Source organism: Numenius arquata, chromosome 11 (genome assembly GCF_964106895.1).
Source record: "Numenius arquata chromosome 11, bNumArq3.hap1.1, whole genome shotgun sequence".
NCBI classification, from domain to species: domain Eukaryota; kingdom Metazoa; phylum Chordata; class Aves; order Charadriiformes; family Scolopacidae; genus Numenius; species Numenius arquata.
Genome location: NC_133586.1, coordinates 14389302 through 14403773, shown reverse-complemented (window position 1 = coordinate 14403773; position 14472 = coordinate 14389302). Strand labels below are relative to the sequence as shown.

At 37.5% G+C, this 14472-nt stretch overlaps 1 protein-coding gene across 1 annotated transcript in view; it reads left to right on the top strand.

Moving 5' to 3' along the window:
• Positions 1–11834: 11834 nt before the first annotated feature.
• WDR72 (WD repeat domain 72) overlaps positions 11835–14472 on the top strand; it is a 108942-nt gene continuing 106304 nt past the window's right edge. The window contains exon 1 of the mRNA XM_074155870.1: positions 11835–11843. Within this exon, the coding sequence (XP_074011971.1) occupies positions 11835–11843 (9 nt within the window). The remainder of the gene's footprint in view (positions 11844–14472) is intronic.

The window sequence follows — 14472 nt, the reverse complement described above, 5'->3', positions numbered from 1 at the left end:
CAATCAGATGACAATAATCACAACAGACTGAAATTATTATACGGTCTGAATTGTTAATAAATTAGTAAGACAAAATTATTTTTAGTGAGAAATAGAAATGTACAGGTAACTACACAACTGCAGATCATAAGAAACAGGCCCAACTTTTTACATGCATAAATTATTTTTTTTTCAAAGTTTTTTCAAGTGCTTTTCTTTAATAGGTTTCAAAGCTTTTCAGAATGGAAGTAACTCTCATTATTATTAAATCACAGACAAGGAAAATAAAACATGGATAGGGGAAATTAGCTGCACAATGTCTCCAAGTAGACCAGTACGCAAGTCTACAATGCAACATGACATTTCTGAATCTAGCACTAGCTCACCAAGCCAAAATAATCCTCTTCAACAAAAGAATCTGAAAAAATACTTCACAAAAACCTCATTTTACCTTTTCTGTTACAAACAAATTATGTTTGAATAAAATGAGATCAAGTGGTCTGCATGTCAGATCAAAGATTTGGAAAAGAACTAGAATTAGAATGTAAACCTCCTGCAACAGCATGTGAAAGTAATGTCCAAAAAATACAACTAGCAACTGATGATTGTAGTTTTTATGCAGAAAGTTCACCTTTGAAAAGAAAACTTATTACCTTCAGAAGAGTTTCTTCCTATGCCTACATCACTCACTGTCTACACTCTTTTCCTGTGTTTATGTATTCATCTGTGAAGTGCCCTTCCCTCCCTTGGGGAGATCCAATCGTCCAGGACAGATCTCTTTTTTCTCCAATAGGAAGAAGTGATCTTTGTTGAGCTCAAGAGTGTGACTAGTTTTAACTAATGTTCTTTGTTCAGATTCTCCCTTTCCTTACCAGTTGTCAGATGTGATATTTCAACTTGGAATTTCAATTCAAGAACAGTCTGTACACATCACAAGTTATTCATAAAAAGTATTTTGAGCCAAGGTAGTAGCTCTTACAGTTTTTTTTTTCATATGCAAACCCAGTTGATATCATAGCTGGTAGGTTGATAAGTCTGTATTCATTTGGGTTTCCCTTAATGCAGGTTCTTGCCAAAAACCAGTGCCACAAAACAGGGAAATATATATAAATACTTAATCTTTGTAATTTTACCTTCCTGTATGGGTGTTGTCTTTGCCACAACATTTTCAACTTAATGTGCATATGCATTTTTACTTATATAAAAAATATTAAAGTTTTTACATTAAAAAAATTACTGAACATCATAAAAATAATTAAAGGATCAAACCTTTAACCTCATCTGATTACTTTTCATACTACTGCTACGGCCTATATGGGATTTGACAGCAGCATAACAGCAGCATCCAGTGATTGTTTGCTCAAGAAAATAATGAGATGGCTAAACCAGGGGTAGTGAGAAAGAGACACAGTGAGGGAGCATTTCACAGGAAAAGAAGAGAGATAAACCAAAATTTCTGTGAACCTGACCATCATATTGACACTTTCAGAAATAACAGGCAAAAGTTATGGTAATAATTCCAATAACTGGTTCACTCTCATAGTTAAGGCAAGTCCATTTTAGCATTATTCTTAAAATTCTAGATTCTGTTCTTGAAAGATGCATCAAACCCCACTTTCTAATTTCTTAAAAGAAATTACAACAGTTCCCAAACCTTGAACAATGCTATCTTAAAAATCTTGTGATATCTATAAATCACGCAATTTATTTTTATAATCAAATATTTAAAAGAATAGTGGTATGTGAATAGTAGTTTTCAGCAAAAGACTTTTATTGCCTACACTGATTTGAACTCTGTCTTACATGAGTACTTTTGACATGTTACATCAGTTTAGCTTGAGATATAGCTGTAAATCAATTTGGCTGTAATGGTGCACATTTGTATGTGGGCATTTTATACTAGCATACATCCAGTTTCTAGCAGTTAGTACAAGCAAAGTTAAATCATATACACAAAAACTCCTGTAGGCTTGGGAAATTTGTTTAACATCATCCCTATTAAACTAGTGCAGAAAAACATACTTTGTGTTAAGTCACTACTGTAAAAATGCTATTTTAACAATTCACCTGTTTTAGCTCTGTAGCAGTTCAATCATTCTTTCCTAAATAAGTTATTAAAATTAAAGCTTTAGACAAATATTATACAATGTATAGGAGGTTTTATTTTTAGGTAGGATCAGTGCTTATAACTTATAATTTGAGATGCTACCACATTTACAACAGGTGCAAAGCTATGTACTTTTATACACAATGCTTTATATTGTAGAGAACGGGAATGGAACAAATCCACTTGATTTTTGGGCATAATTCTTAATATGTGGAAGTAGTATATATGATACATATAGCTTTCATAACCAGTATTTCTAATGTGCATCTGTAAATATATTTAAATGATATGGTATTAGTATGTGTACTATTTTTATAGAATGATTTATTTTACCAGGGTAACAAATACAGTGCTGAAAGACAAAATAGAAATCACACAGTCTCATGACCCTCTCTGAGCAGAAGATACAGTTAAGTGTATCTTACTTACACTGTAAGTAAGACCTTCCCTTTGTGTCATGTTGTGCTAAAACATATGTGACAGTTTCTTCTTATGGAAACCTCTACCTATGGATGACTAAGTAGAAGCTGTCAAATTATTTATTTAGGTTCACAGGCAGAATTCACAATTCACACAAAGTGCCAAAAAGCACAATCTTTAGTTTATCCATTAGGTTATTTGGTCTCATGTAATTATATCACTTCCTTGATGAGCATTTTTTGACTACAAAAACTTTACCTTCACTATTGACTTTAAAGGGCCAGTGCTCATCTTTCCTGAGAAAAATAACATTATGGTTTTTAAAATAAGTTTACTTGTATTATCTCATTTTGCTTTCAATAAAATTACTACTAAAATTGCTAGAAGCAACCCCAGAAAAGAGGTACCTTTGTAAGTTTTCACCTAAGATACCATGTTTCCGTATCCTTCACTTGGCCTGATGCAATCTAACTTTCCATAAAAGTCCTATTTTCAGGGTTTATAACTTGCCTACATAAAGTCATTCATAAGGTAAAGTGGTTTAAGAAGACTCATCTTTAAGGGGTCTTATTTTATTGCATTAAAAAACTCATGAAATCTGAACCACAGAACTTCTAAAACAAAAACAAAAGTTTGGGAGAAATGTGCTTCAAAGCATTACAACCTTTACATGTTTTTTGTTTGGGTTTTTATTTTTTTTTTAATACTGCATTCACTTACTTTTAAAGTATAGCCCATAGATGCAGACTATAATTATGTTAACACATTTTAGAATATTACTACTTATCTCAAGGCAGATACCTCAGGAAAATAGCCTCAGTGTAAATGTGAACTCAATAATAACACTGAAATAAAAACACTGCATACTTTAGCTACCATACTTATTATATTAAAATAGAAGAGCCATAGGCACTGAAAATACATTTAAATCTCTTAACCTTCCAACGCCCTGTGTTTTTCAAAAAAACATGAGGCAAACAAACTTAGGAAGTCATAAATTTAGAGAAAAGAACGTTTTTAATAACAAGTCTCATGATTTCGTGCACAGCCCTACATATGACTCTAAGCATTTCAGCAGTTAAAATGAACTCGTGTATATTGTACAACCAGTTCAGCTTGGCTCTTCCCAAGAATCTTTTGCAGACCATAGCTTCTCTATAACTGACCTTTGAAGAATAGAGAGACAAACTATTGAACAAATTCACATCAGGTTTCTTTTTCTTACTGTATTCATTCACTATAACTTATTTATTGTTTTCAAACTGAAAAACTTGAATTAAGAAACTCATATCCTCAATGATACATACCGCTCACACTATGAAGTGCCCAGCTTACCAGTTTCCTGTCGTCAAAATCCCGACACCAGAGCTGCTACTGATGCCCACACCTGTGGGAAATGAAGCTCCACCCTCGCCAAGGCTGGCCTGCACCGGCTTCCCCCTCGTTAGGACAACCACCACCACCTGCCGTGGCACCTCCGCCCGATTCCCGGTAGCGGAAATACTCTTTTCACCTTATTTAAAGCAGGGCGAACACTTAGAAGTTTCTTGTGCCTCGTGACCGAGCAAGGGGGGTAATTTCTGAAGGGCAGGCAGGGCCCTCAACCGTCTGCCCTACCTCGGGTGGGGTAGGGCCCCGCCCGGCTCTGTGGAGCCGCGAGGGGGAGCGCAGCCTAGACTTAACCCCACGTACTCTTCCTCTGGCCCCTATTTCACCTGAATTTTTTGCCCAGAGCTGTTGGGGCAGAAAGCTGCCGCCTAAACCCCTTCCCTTAGCGGCGCGAGCTGGGGGTGCTGAGAGGACGGCGGGCGGCGCGAGCTGGGGGTGCTGAGAGGACGGCGGGCGGCGCGAGCTGGGGGTGCTGAGAGGACGGCGGGCGGCGCGAGCTGCGGGCGGTGCTGGGGAGCGCGAGCTGCAGCCGGCCCGCGCCGCCCCGCCCTGGCCACCGTGAGGGGCGCAGGAGTGGCCGCACGGCCGGGGCGGGAGCGGGGCTGGGTGTAGTCGCTCTAGAGCAGGATAAAACCCGTCCCAGCTCCATTCCTTTCCCCTCAGCTCTCTCACTGCGGCCGGCCGGCCTTGCCCCCCCCCACCCGCTCGCGGTGCCTGGCTGGAGGTAAGGGGCTGTGCCGCGGCCTCGCCTCCTCAGCTCGGCTCCGGGCACGGCTCCTCTCAGCCGCTTTGCCCCCGCCGGTCCTCTTCCCCGCAGGCCGGCAGCCCGGCGCTGGCCTCCTACTCCCGCCGGCGGGGTCGGGTTGGGGGCGGTGGGGAAGCGGTCGTAGGGCTCAGGTTGCTGGGGCGCCTCAGGAGGGCGACTGAGGGTGGGTTCGGGTTTTGCCGTGGCGAGGAGGAGCGGTGGTACTGAGGACCACCGCGCTCTCCTGATGGGCGCTGAGCCTTTTTGACTGGTGCTGTGGATTGGTTTTGCGTACTTAGGAAAATTTCATCCAAGTTCCTGGGAGTTTTGTTTGGTCCCCTGTGCGTTTAGCATCAACTATATAACTTCATGGTGTTAAATGTCTGAAACTTCTGATTCCAAGATAATCCAGTGAATTATATATATTCCATCAGTTGTCTTAAAATATACTTATTCATTGGCTTGCTTGCAGAAAAGCAGTAATGTGAGGACACATCATAGTTTAAAGTATTGGTTCATTGAAATGGGAAAGTGCTTTTGTGTTATTTTAGGGATGCCTTATCGAGTAGATGCAAAACCTTAGAGTAGAAATAAATTTATATTTGTTTTACAGCAGTTCTGTTTTCTCTTGAAAATAGTTCTGATTAAAGATTTTTTTGAGGCTTGTTCAGTTACAAAATTAATCAGGATGGCTCACTTAAAGCATGTTTTTGTCGTGATGACCTTTGTAGTTGCTGTTAGGAACAGTAGTAGTGTTTTCTTAATATATCATGAAACTTTAGCACCACTAGTACAGAACTATGATCTTTCGGGAATATACGTTGCAAAAATGACTGTTGCGGTGAGCTAGTTCTGCTCAAAAGATTTGTCACTTGGGTAAGATTGATTATGTGACAAGTGCAGGGTTTTCTTATTAAAATTTTTTCAGTGTTAAAATTAGAAGTTTGCTGTAGTGAGAACTGCAGTCCATGCATTGCAATGCATTGAATCAGCTTTGGACTTTGATTCTGCTTCATAATAAACAGTGTCTTTTTACTTAAGCAGATTTGACTGTGTATAATAAGTCTTTCTGAGGTGTTTACACTAAACAGCTGCATGCCCTGTAGTGAAGAACACTGCAGAGAGGCCTGTTTGGTCGTTAAGAGTACTCGAAGAAAATGGAAAAATAAGGAGTTCTTATTCTCAGAGCTTGGAGATCCTTATTATGATGCAATTGATTACACCACTGGTTAGTGATTATGACATCACTATCCAAAAACTAAAGGCTGATAAAAGGTTTTAGTTTTTTTATTTCCAGCATCTGATTCCAATTTTGTTTGTTATTTAAACATTCCAGAGTACAGTGTAGCTGAACCAAAAACATCACCTCTCTGATCAACAGGGTTTTTTATCTTAAATGAGTTCAAGGTCACTTAAGGAGGACAAAATGGGTGACAAAGCTTTGGTGCATTTTCACTGCTTCTGAGATGCGTGCAAGGGTTTTTTGGTGTTTGGTTTTTTGGTTGTTTTTTTTTTAGGTTTCATGGATCTTGACCTTGCCAGATTTTATATCTCTTTTTGTTAAAGCTGTATAAACAAGAATGAAATCTGTAGGCTTAATTATGGCTAGTCCGTTACAGAATCTGTGATATTTCATAGAAATGAAGGTAGATCAAAGCTCCTGAAGATTACATGTGACTTTTGCTTGCATCTATGGGAAGTCTTGACACAGACTTAAAGTTTATTACTCTCTATACTTTCCAAGTTATGTAGGCCATAAACCTGGAGTTGACACCACCCTAGTAGACCCTTTGATTCATGTGGGATTACGTTGGGATCATTGACTCTTTAAAGGACATAAATGTCTCTCTCCTCGTAAGGCAATTTATAATTAAGAAAATGTAGGGGGCTGTCCCTTTACTAGCATAAGGAAGCAGCACTTTCTTACATGGAAAACTGTTACTTTCAATAAGTTTGGCATAACTTAGTGTATATAAAACCAAGGTTAAAACCTCTCTTTAAAATGCAGTTTTGTAGAAATCAAAGATCACATTCTGCAGAAACTGATAGCTCTTTTCTGTCATGTGTGCTTTCCTGTAAGAATTGATGAGTGAACATTCTAAGACCTGATCAAAGCTCTGCTTCAGCAGAGCATTTCACCATTTGAATATAAATAACTCCACTGAAGATGACTCAAGTGATACTATTTGTATGCTTAAGGCTTTGAAAGTGGCAAATAATTCACATATATGTAGTTCTGTATAGTGCTTAAGCAACATTTCATTTCCTGTGGATAACTATTCTTGTAGTTGATAGGAGATTCCTATGCTGCATTTCAGACAGTAAAAACAAATGCGGTTGTTTTTCTTTGAAGATACCTTTTATGGCTCCAAACACACTTGTATAATGTATTTCTTTTTCAAGTAAACTCTGCATGTATACTGCATCCTTGATATATGTGATTTAAAACCAAGTCAGCTAGCTCATGTGCGTTAATTATTGTCTAACAAGCTTAAACAACTATTATATCGATTGTTGTTGAAGCCTTTAAGAGTGAAAGTGGGAATTTACATTTTTGCAGGCATTTTTAATTTTTCTACTTAACAAAAGAGAATCTCTTGACACATTCCTAGCAAGCTTAAAGTAATGTAACAGTTTATGGGGTAAAACAGCAACTTCAAGGAGGTGAAGACTATTCTACTGTACCTTATGACAGTGTGTTAAGCACAAGTGTTCTGAGTTGTTGATGTTTTCACTGCCCCATTTTCCAGCTTAGGTGCAACATAAACTATTTTAATTAATACTGTGTCACCAAAAGGTTTTGAGATGGCCAATTGAATTCTGCCAAGATAGAGTCTTTTGATGAAAACATATCTTTATTGATTGTAGAAGAAGAAAATCATTCTTAAAATGAAATCCAGAGAAAAATCATATCCCTCAGAGAAAATTTCTGAGTGGCAGGCTGAGATTAACATCATAAAATTGAATTTGTGCTGCAAACCTTTGATGTAATCAGCAGCTGGGAGATGGTGTTGCCCTTACTGTGCTCCTTCTGATTGTGGTGAATTATTGTGTGGAATGAAATAAGTGTTTCTTGTGTCACTCGTTCAAGAAATACAAACAAGGTATTACTAGGTGGTTCTTGCTAGTTAAAATGGGTTGTATTGATTCCTGGTCCCAGTCTCTTGCTCCCTTAGACTGCAAAAGCAGTACATTCACACCCCAGGGGAGATCTGGGTGTCACTCAACAGTGACTTCTCCAGCCGATTAGGGTGTAGCCCTGACAGGTCTCGAGGGAAGTCCCATTAAATCTCAAACTGGAAGTGCAGTGGCAGGCAGGGTGTCCAGGATGGAGCCACAAAAAGCAAAGTAGAGGAAAAGGTGTGGAATACTGAGGGTTCTGGTAAAATACATTAAAACATGAGGAAGTGGTACATAAGATAGAAATGTTGGTTACTGGAGTATTGTTGCCTGCTGTCTGACTAGATATATAAAGTAAAATATTTGAAATATTTGTATATTTTTGCTGCTTTACTCACAGAGAGCAGACTCTGCATCTTAAAGGAGTCAGTTATTAGTTCTATTGTATGATGTGCTAAATATGAACTAGTTTTTAATTATCTTTTAAAATCTTTTGATAAATCTTTCATTATTTTACTTTTTGCTATTAATTACTTCAAATGCCTTTTTGTTACCTTTGTCTTGTCTTGCTATCTTTAGTGTTATTTCTTTGGTTGTCAATCCCTTTTCACTTACCTAGCCTCATATATCTTCTCTTTCGTTTTCCTGTTACACACCCTGCCTTCTCACCTGTTTCATCTGTATCTCCATCCTATTTCCATTTCTCTGTTAAGCATTTTTCTCAGCATTGTATTTCTCTTTTCTAATTTATTCCATTGCTCACATCTATACAAATGCATGTGTACCCTGCTGCTTCACAAATTGCGAAGTATTCTTAACCTGTATTTACAGATTCATGGACACAATAGGCTTCTGAATAGCAACTTGTATAAATAGTAAATCTGAGCAGCATCATGAACATCAATGTGATATGTCTGCAGGCTTACAAAGACAGCACTGTCACTTCTGTAGCTTCAGATTTTGTGCTTTAGATACTTCTATTGAGTATTTTGCAAAAGCAATATATTTTTATTATTCATGCCTCTTAGATGGACTTGCTATATATTGTGGACAGTGAGTGAATTTAACTTTTTAGTTTGAGAAAGGTTATGTCTTTGTTCATTACCAGAGATAATATGCAACTTCCTTAAGGAGATTGCAACATTTATATCAAAGTAAATTGAGAAGGCTGTGAAAGCAATATAGAATGGATCAGTAGACTGCAAGTCAAAGCTATTTTGAGGAAAAATAATTAGCTTTTTACTAATAGTGCAAAAATATTGATAATTTTTTATTTTCTTATATAGACAGTAAGAGAGAATGTCAGATAAAGCTAAAGAATACACAGAAATAGGAGAATGAGATAGTTTAGGAACTCAGAAACCTTAGGAATTTGTCATGAAAACCTGCCAGGCTCTGCCTAAAATTTATTTCCTAACAGTTTATTCCAATGATGAGTCTAAAGGACTGTGTGTGTGGAATTTATATTATTTTACTGTGCCATCAAGAACATTGAGGTCTGAGCAAATAGAATTTTACTAGACTGAGAAGATGTATGCTGCCCTTATAAAATTGTCAGTTATTGTTTTTAATCATTTTGGCCCATCTATCCTGTTTTGTTTGGGGTTTTTCCCAAATGTTTGTATTTTTAATCAAATACATCAGTTAAATGCTGCTAATTTCTTAGTATTTTCAGGACTGCAAGCTAATTTCTGCATCTTTTTTGTGTCCACACTGATTGCCTCACATTTAACTGGACTTTGAAACAACTGGTCTTGGATTGATAGTTTAGGATGCATGGGAAACATGAAATAAGTATGAATATAAATTCAGAAAAGTTTTTTTGGCAGGTTGACTGTTACCTGCAGAGTGATCTTTTGTTGCACAAATTCTTTTTTCCTTCTGTACATAAGCTATAAAATCCCATTTGGTAGCTTTTTGTAACAGGCTGTAGCTATGACAAAGTCGTTCCTTTTGCAACATGTTTTATTATGTGAATTGTTTGAGATAAGGTCTCTGGGAAGTTCAGTTTCTGGTCTTAAGGACATCCATGTATGTGAGAACTGATGAATTCTCAATTAAAGAAAATACATACCCTGATTTTTAAATTATCAAGGACTTGGATTCTTGTAACTGTAGTTAATAGTTTAGTATCGTTCACAATGTTTCATACTGATAAGCTTCCTCTATGCTTTTGAGTAAGCTCTGCATGTAAGCACAAGGACCAATAGGGAATGTGAGCTGCAGACTTCAGTGGGGGTAAAAGAAAAGCCAGATTTTTCACTTCAAATCACTGTAAGCACATGTGCATTCATGCTGCTAAGCCCTGAGCAGCTCTTCCATTCTAAGCTATATGTTCCCAAGCTACCTACTTTAGGATTATAATTTTTATCCTGAGAAAATGCAACACAGGGATGTGTGCCTGAGGTTAAGCAGTAATTATGTGTCAGTGATTGGAAGGTCTGAGATGGGCCGAATAGAGAAACTAGCAAAATTTTTTTTTTTGAAGGTCAGTAGAGGAGGCAGAGTGAGGATGTGCTTACCATACTGGAATTAGGGCTCTATGGGGAAAGCATATGTTGAATTATGATGGCACTGTTTCCTTGTGTTATAATCTGACCTTTTTTATTCTACTCAATTCATGACCAGTCCCAGTGAAAAAAGCTGAGTTATGAGGAAAAGGCCTTGCATTAATATGTACTTAGAAAGGCATTCAAGGTCAGCTCTCCTGCTCTCTGGCCCCTTAAAGCTTTTGACTAGACTTTTAAATGCCTCATGGCTTCTGTAGACTAAAAAGTGGTGTACTCAGCTTTTCAATGAAACTGTAATACTGTAAAAATGGTCCAAAGTTGCTAAAGTAGCACAGCCAAAGTCCTTGAAGGTGTGCATATTGGGATAATTTTCCAAGTTAATAGAGGTTTGTGCTGTATTTTCAGTGTGAAAAGTATTATAGAACTAGAGACGGGGTGGTAGAGATGCATTAAGTTAGCAGTGGGATGAACAGATACAGTTTTAACCAAGAACAGGGAAGATTTTTTTTTACAGTCATGAGGGAGTTCTTTTGGACAATGATCATAAGGGCAGGACAAGCAAAGAAGTTTATTAGGTTGTAAGCAGGGAGAAATGGGGAGTAGGACTGAGGAACTTGATTTAAAGTTGAATTATGGGTTAATACTGCAAATCAGACATGCTTGAGTGGGCAGAGCTGGAGGAATTCGACACATGCTGATAAGCTACATGCAGCTCAGATATGCCTTGGGCAACATTTGACTTTGTGGAAACAGTTCTTACCTTTTTTTAAAGGAACAGTCTGATAAATATCTGTTGATTTTATTTAAAAAAAGAGTATACTCTAGGTGACATCAGCATCACTAAATAGCTTTGATAAAGATAAATAGACAAAATGTGGGTATGTGCATGTGAGTATGCAGTATTTCTAGGGAAGTCATAGTATTCTTAGAAATAAAAATTTAGTGCAAAATACTTATCTTGTGTGTTAAAGTATCTTAATCCAAAAGAAAAGTTAAACAAGAAGCAAGAAAAAAAAGGTAAGGACTGTTATATTAACATGGAAGTTCATATACCTTTTGTTTTCTATTTCTCTTATGATTTTGTCATAATATAAAGGAAAAAGTCCAAAATGTTCTTGTAACATTTTAGTCTAAATGAATTCTCTTCTATAACCAATGTTTTGTCTGTAGCAGTAGCTGTTTATTAATTCATGACACTCATGGAGTTCTAAAACAAATGTGTGCAAATAGATCATGTATATATTAGCAAATTCTGGCAATTTTCATTTTTAACTTCTGTTGATCCTCTTTCTGAGTTGTCTGTTACTCATCACTTGCTCAGCAACAGGTCTTCTGCTAAGAATATTGATCTTGATTCCATGCTTCTTTTACAAGATGTAATTTATGACTTCATATTCAGTGCAGGACAAACCTGAATTCTGCTGCCTTATGGTGTTTTACATTAATTGAACACTCCCATGGCACAAGTACAAATGACTACGTGGTATGCAAGAAAACGTGTTTTAAAGACTCAGGATTTGGCTTAGCAAACTGTTAACTTGGCAGTCACCGTTGTATAAGCCCTATGAAAATGGTGAATTTTCTTTGCTTAGCTGATACCTAAAAACATATTATTAGAGTTTGGCTAGAACAACTTTCATTTTAGGGCATGAACTGGAAGAGAAAAGGACTTTAGTGTTCACCAGTAAGCATAATACTTCACATAACTAGAGATTTAAAAAAAGTTTTAGAAAAGTCAAATTCTAAAGCTGAGATCAATAGTGTCTCTCAGTATTTTGTGATATGCCCACAGAGATCTTTAAAATGAAACTACATGTGATTATTAGGCTAATGAACTCTTGACCTCAATTAATTTACTCTTAGATTTCTCTTCTGCTGTTGATGTTCTGGCTAAGGTTGCATGGCAGGACCTTGATAGTCTGCCATACCATTCTCTTCAACCCTTTTACTCAGTAGTTGAGCCCTTCATCTCAAATTCTTGTAGGAAAGCAAGACCATTCCTCTAGTTCTGTGTCACTTGAGGCTTCTATTAGTAGTAATGAAGATACATACCTCTTGTCTGTGTCTCTGCTTTCAGCTGCTACCATGCTGGATTTAGCAACAGTTTGCATTACAGTTTCTTTAAACATAGCTTAAAAGGCTGCTTCTGTCCTGTGGCCTCTTCTGAATTATCGCAGTAACTGCTCTTCATGTCACTTTGCATCATTCTTGTGTTACTACCTTTGGCTTGCTGTTATCTGCTGCCATGCATTTTGTTCTACCCAGTTCCTGTGTCTTTTCCCAAGATTTTAGCTTCAGTGTCATGTCTTTTGGTTGACCTCTTCCAACTGCACTGTTCTAGCAGCTTATTACTGGCATCTGTTTTATTTTAAATATCTTTGCTAAGGTTGTCCTGAGGGTTCTGCTGTCTCCCCTTTCTTCAGGACAAATAGGGGCACACCTTCAAAAGGTGAATTTTGTTAATTGGCTGCAAAGTGGCTTCTCTGAAGTTTCTTTTCAATGGTACTATCGCTGTTTGGATAATATGTAGCTGCCACAATATTTTGAAAAGAATAATTAAAATATTTGTTTATTTAAGTGACCCTAGACAATGGTACATCTGAAGAGCTTAAAATCTGTTTCTTCTTTTTCACTCATGCTTGGGAATAACATGTTGATGTATACAAACATTTTTGACTTTTGAATTTGCTCAATGTCTGTCCACTGTCTGACTATTGCCTGCATACTGGTGGTAGTCAAAACTGCCCTCAGTGAAGTTTGAGAGAATTTTAGTTTTGGTTTTCAGAGGAGTCACTTCATTGGCATAAGCCAACTTAATACCGTTCTATGTCCCTGACAGCAATTAGAAGCAGGTGACAACAATCTTCTGCCATCTTCTCCAGAAAGCTCAAAGTGAAGGGATGTAAACAGAGATGCTTCAGAACCAGGCTTTCTAGAAAAATGGAGAGAAAAACCATCATAGGGTACAGGGAATAGTACTGGAAGCTGTTGTATACTTAATGTTAAAATTATGTAAATAATTTGGGGTTTTGATACAGCTGACTTGATACATGCGAACTGTTTGCATTTGAACTAAGGTAGACACTGGCAGCTTAGTGTAGGGCTCTTTCATGTGAAGACACCGATGCTAAAGGTGTTGCTTATCTGCATCTGTTTTATGAGAACTGTTTCACTTAAATTGAACCAAAGGAGACATACTTGTTGGGTGTGTTACTAGGTCCCCTGAAAAGTCTTAACAACAGGATATATATGATATATATGAGTTAAGTGTCAAAATTTTTTCATTTTGAATGTATTGGGAATATTCTAGAAATATGTTAGGCACTTATGAATATGTGAAGTTGAACCGCAAATGTGACAGAAGACTTTTGAAGCAACTGAGCAGTTTTCTCAAGGCTTTTGTTTGAAGTGAAACAAGTACAGAATTCAGCTAGCAAGCGGATGTGGTTTTAAAAGGAACAGGCATCAAATTGAAAAACAAGTGTAATAGAACTTTTTTAATAAGGAGGATTTGAGGATATTTTGAGTTCTGGTGTTTGAACAGACACTGAAAAAGTTTTCTGGAAATGCAGTTCATAAGAATCTATATTGAATTAACTAATGACTGGTAGTCATTTTGGACAATTCCATTAAATCAATTTTTCACAGTAGTGACTAAAATCTATAATATTATAAAATTTTTAGAAAAAGGACTAATGAGTTGAGCAGCAGAAAGAGTGTGTTCATTCTCCCTGCTTCCCAGCTTGCAACTCGGCCTCCCCCTTTCTTTTGGGTCTTATCTCTAGGATAAGCCACTGAATGGTTGAGGGTATAGTGCTTTGCTGTCCTGGGCCTCGTTTTTTCTCTTCACTCCTGACCCACCACCCTTCCAGCCATATTATTTCATTCTCTTGCCTTAGCCTTCTAGGAACCACAGACTCTTTATTGACTCCTCCTCCTGTGCCATCTCCATTCTCTAGCAGTTAGCTGCTGAGAATGAGCAGCACTGCTGGACATGGGCCCGTCAGAGCTAAGCCAGGTTGTGTGGGTCAGCATATAACTCCTGTTGCTGGTATTTCAGTATTGTGACAGTACTGGTCCCTGGTGGCTCTAGTCCTGTTTGATACTGCCTAGATTTAAAATACTGGCACATCATTGTCTGCTTGTATACTTAAGCTATTAGTGGATAACCACCTCAATGAAAGTGTTACTGTGGTGTTGGC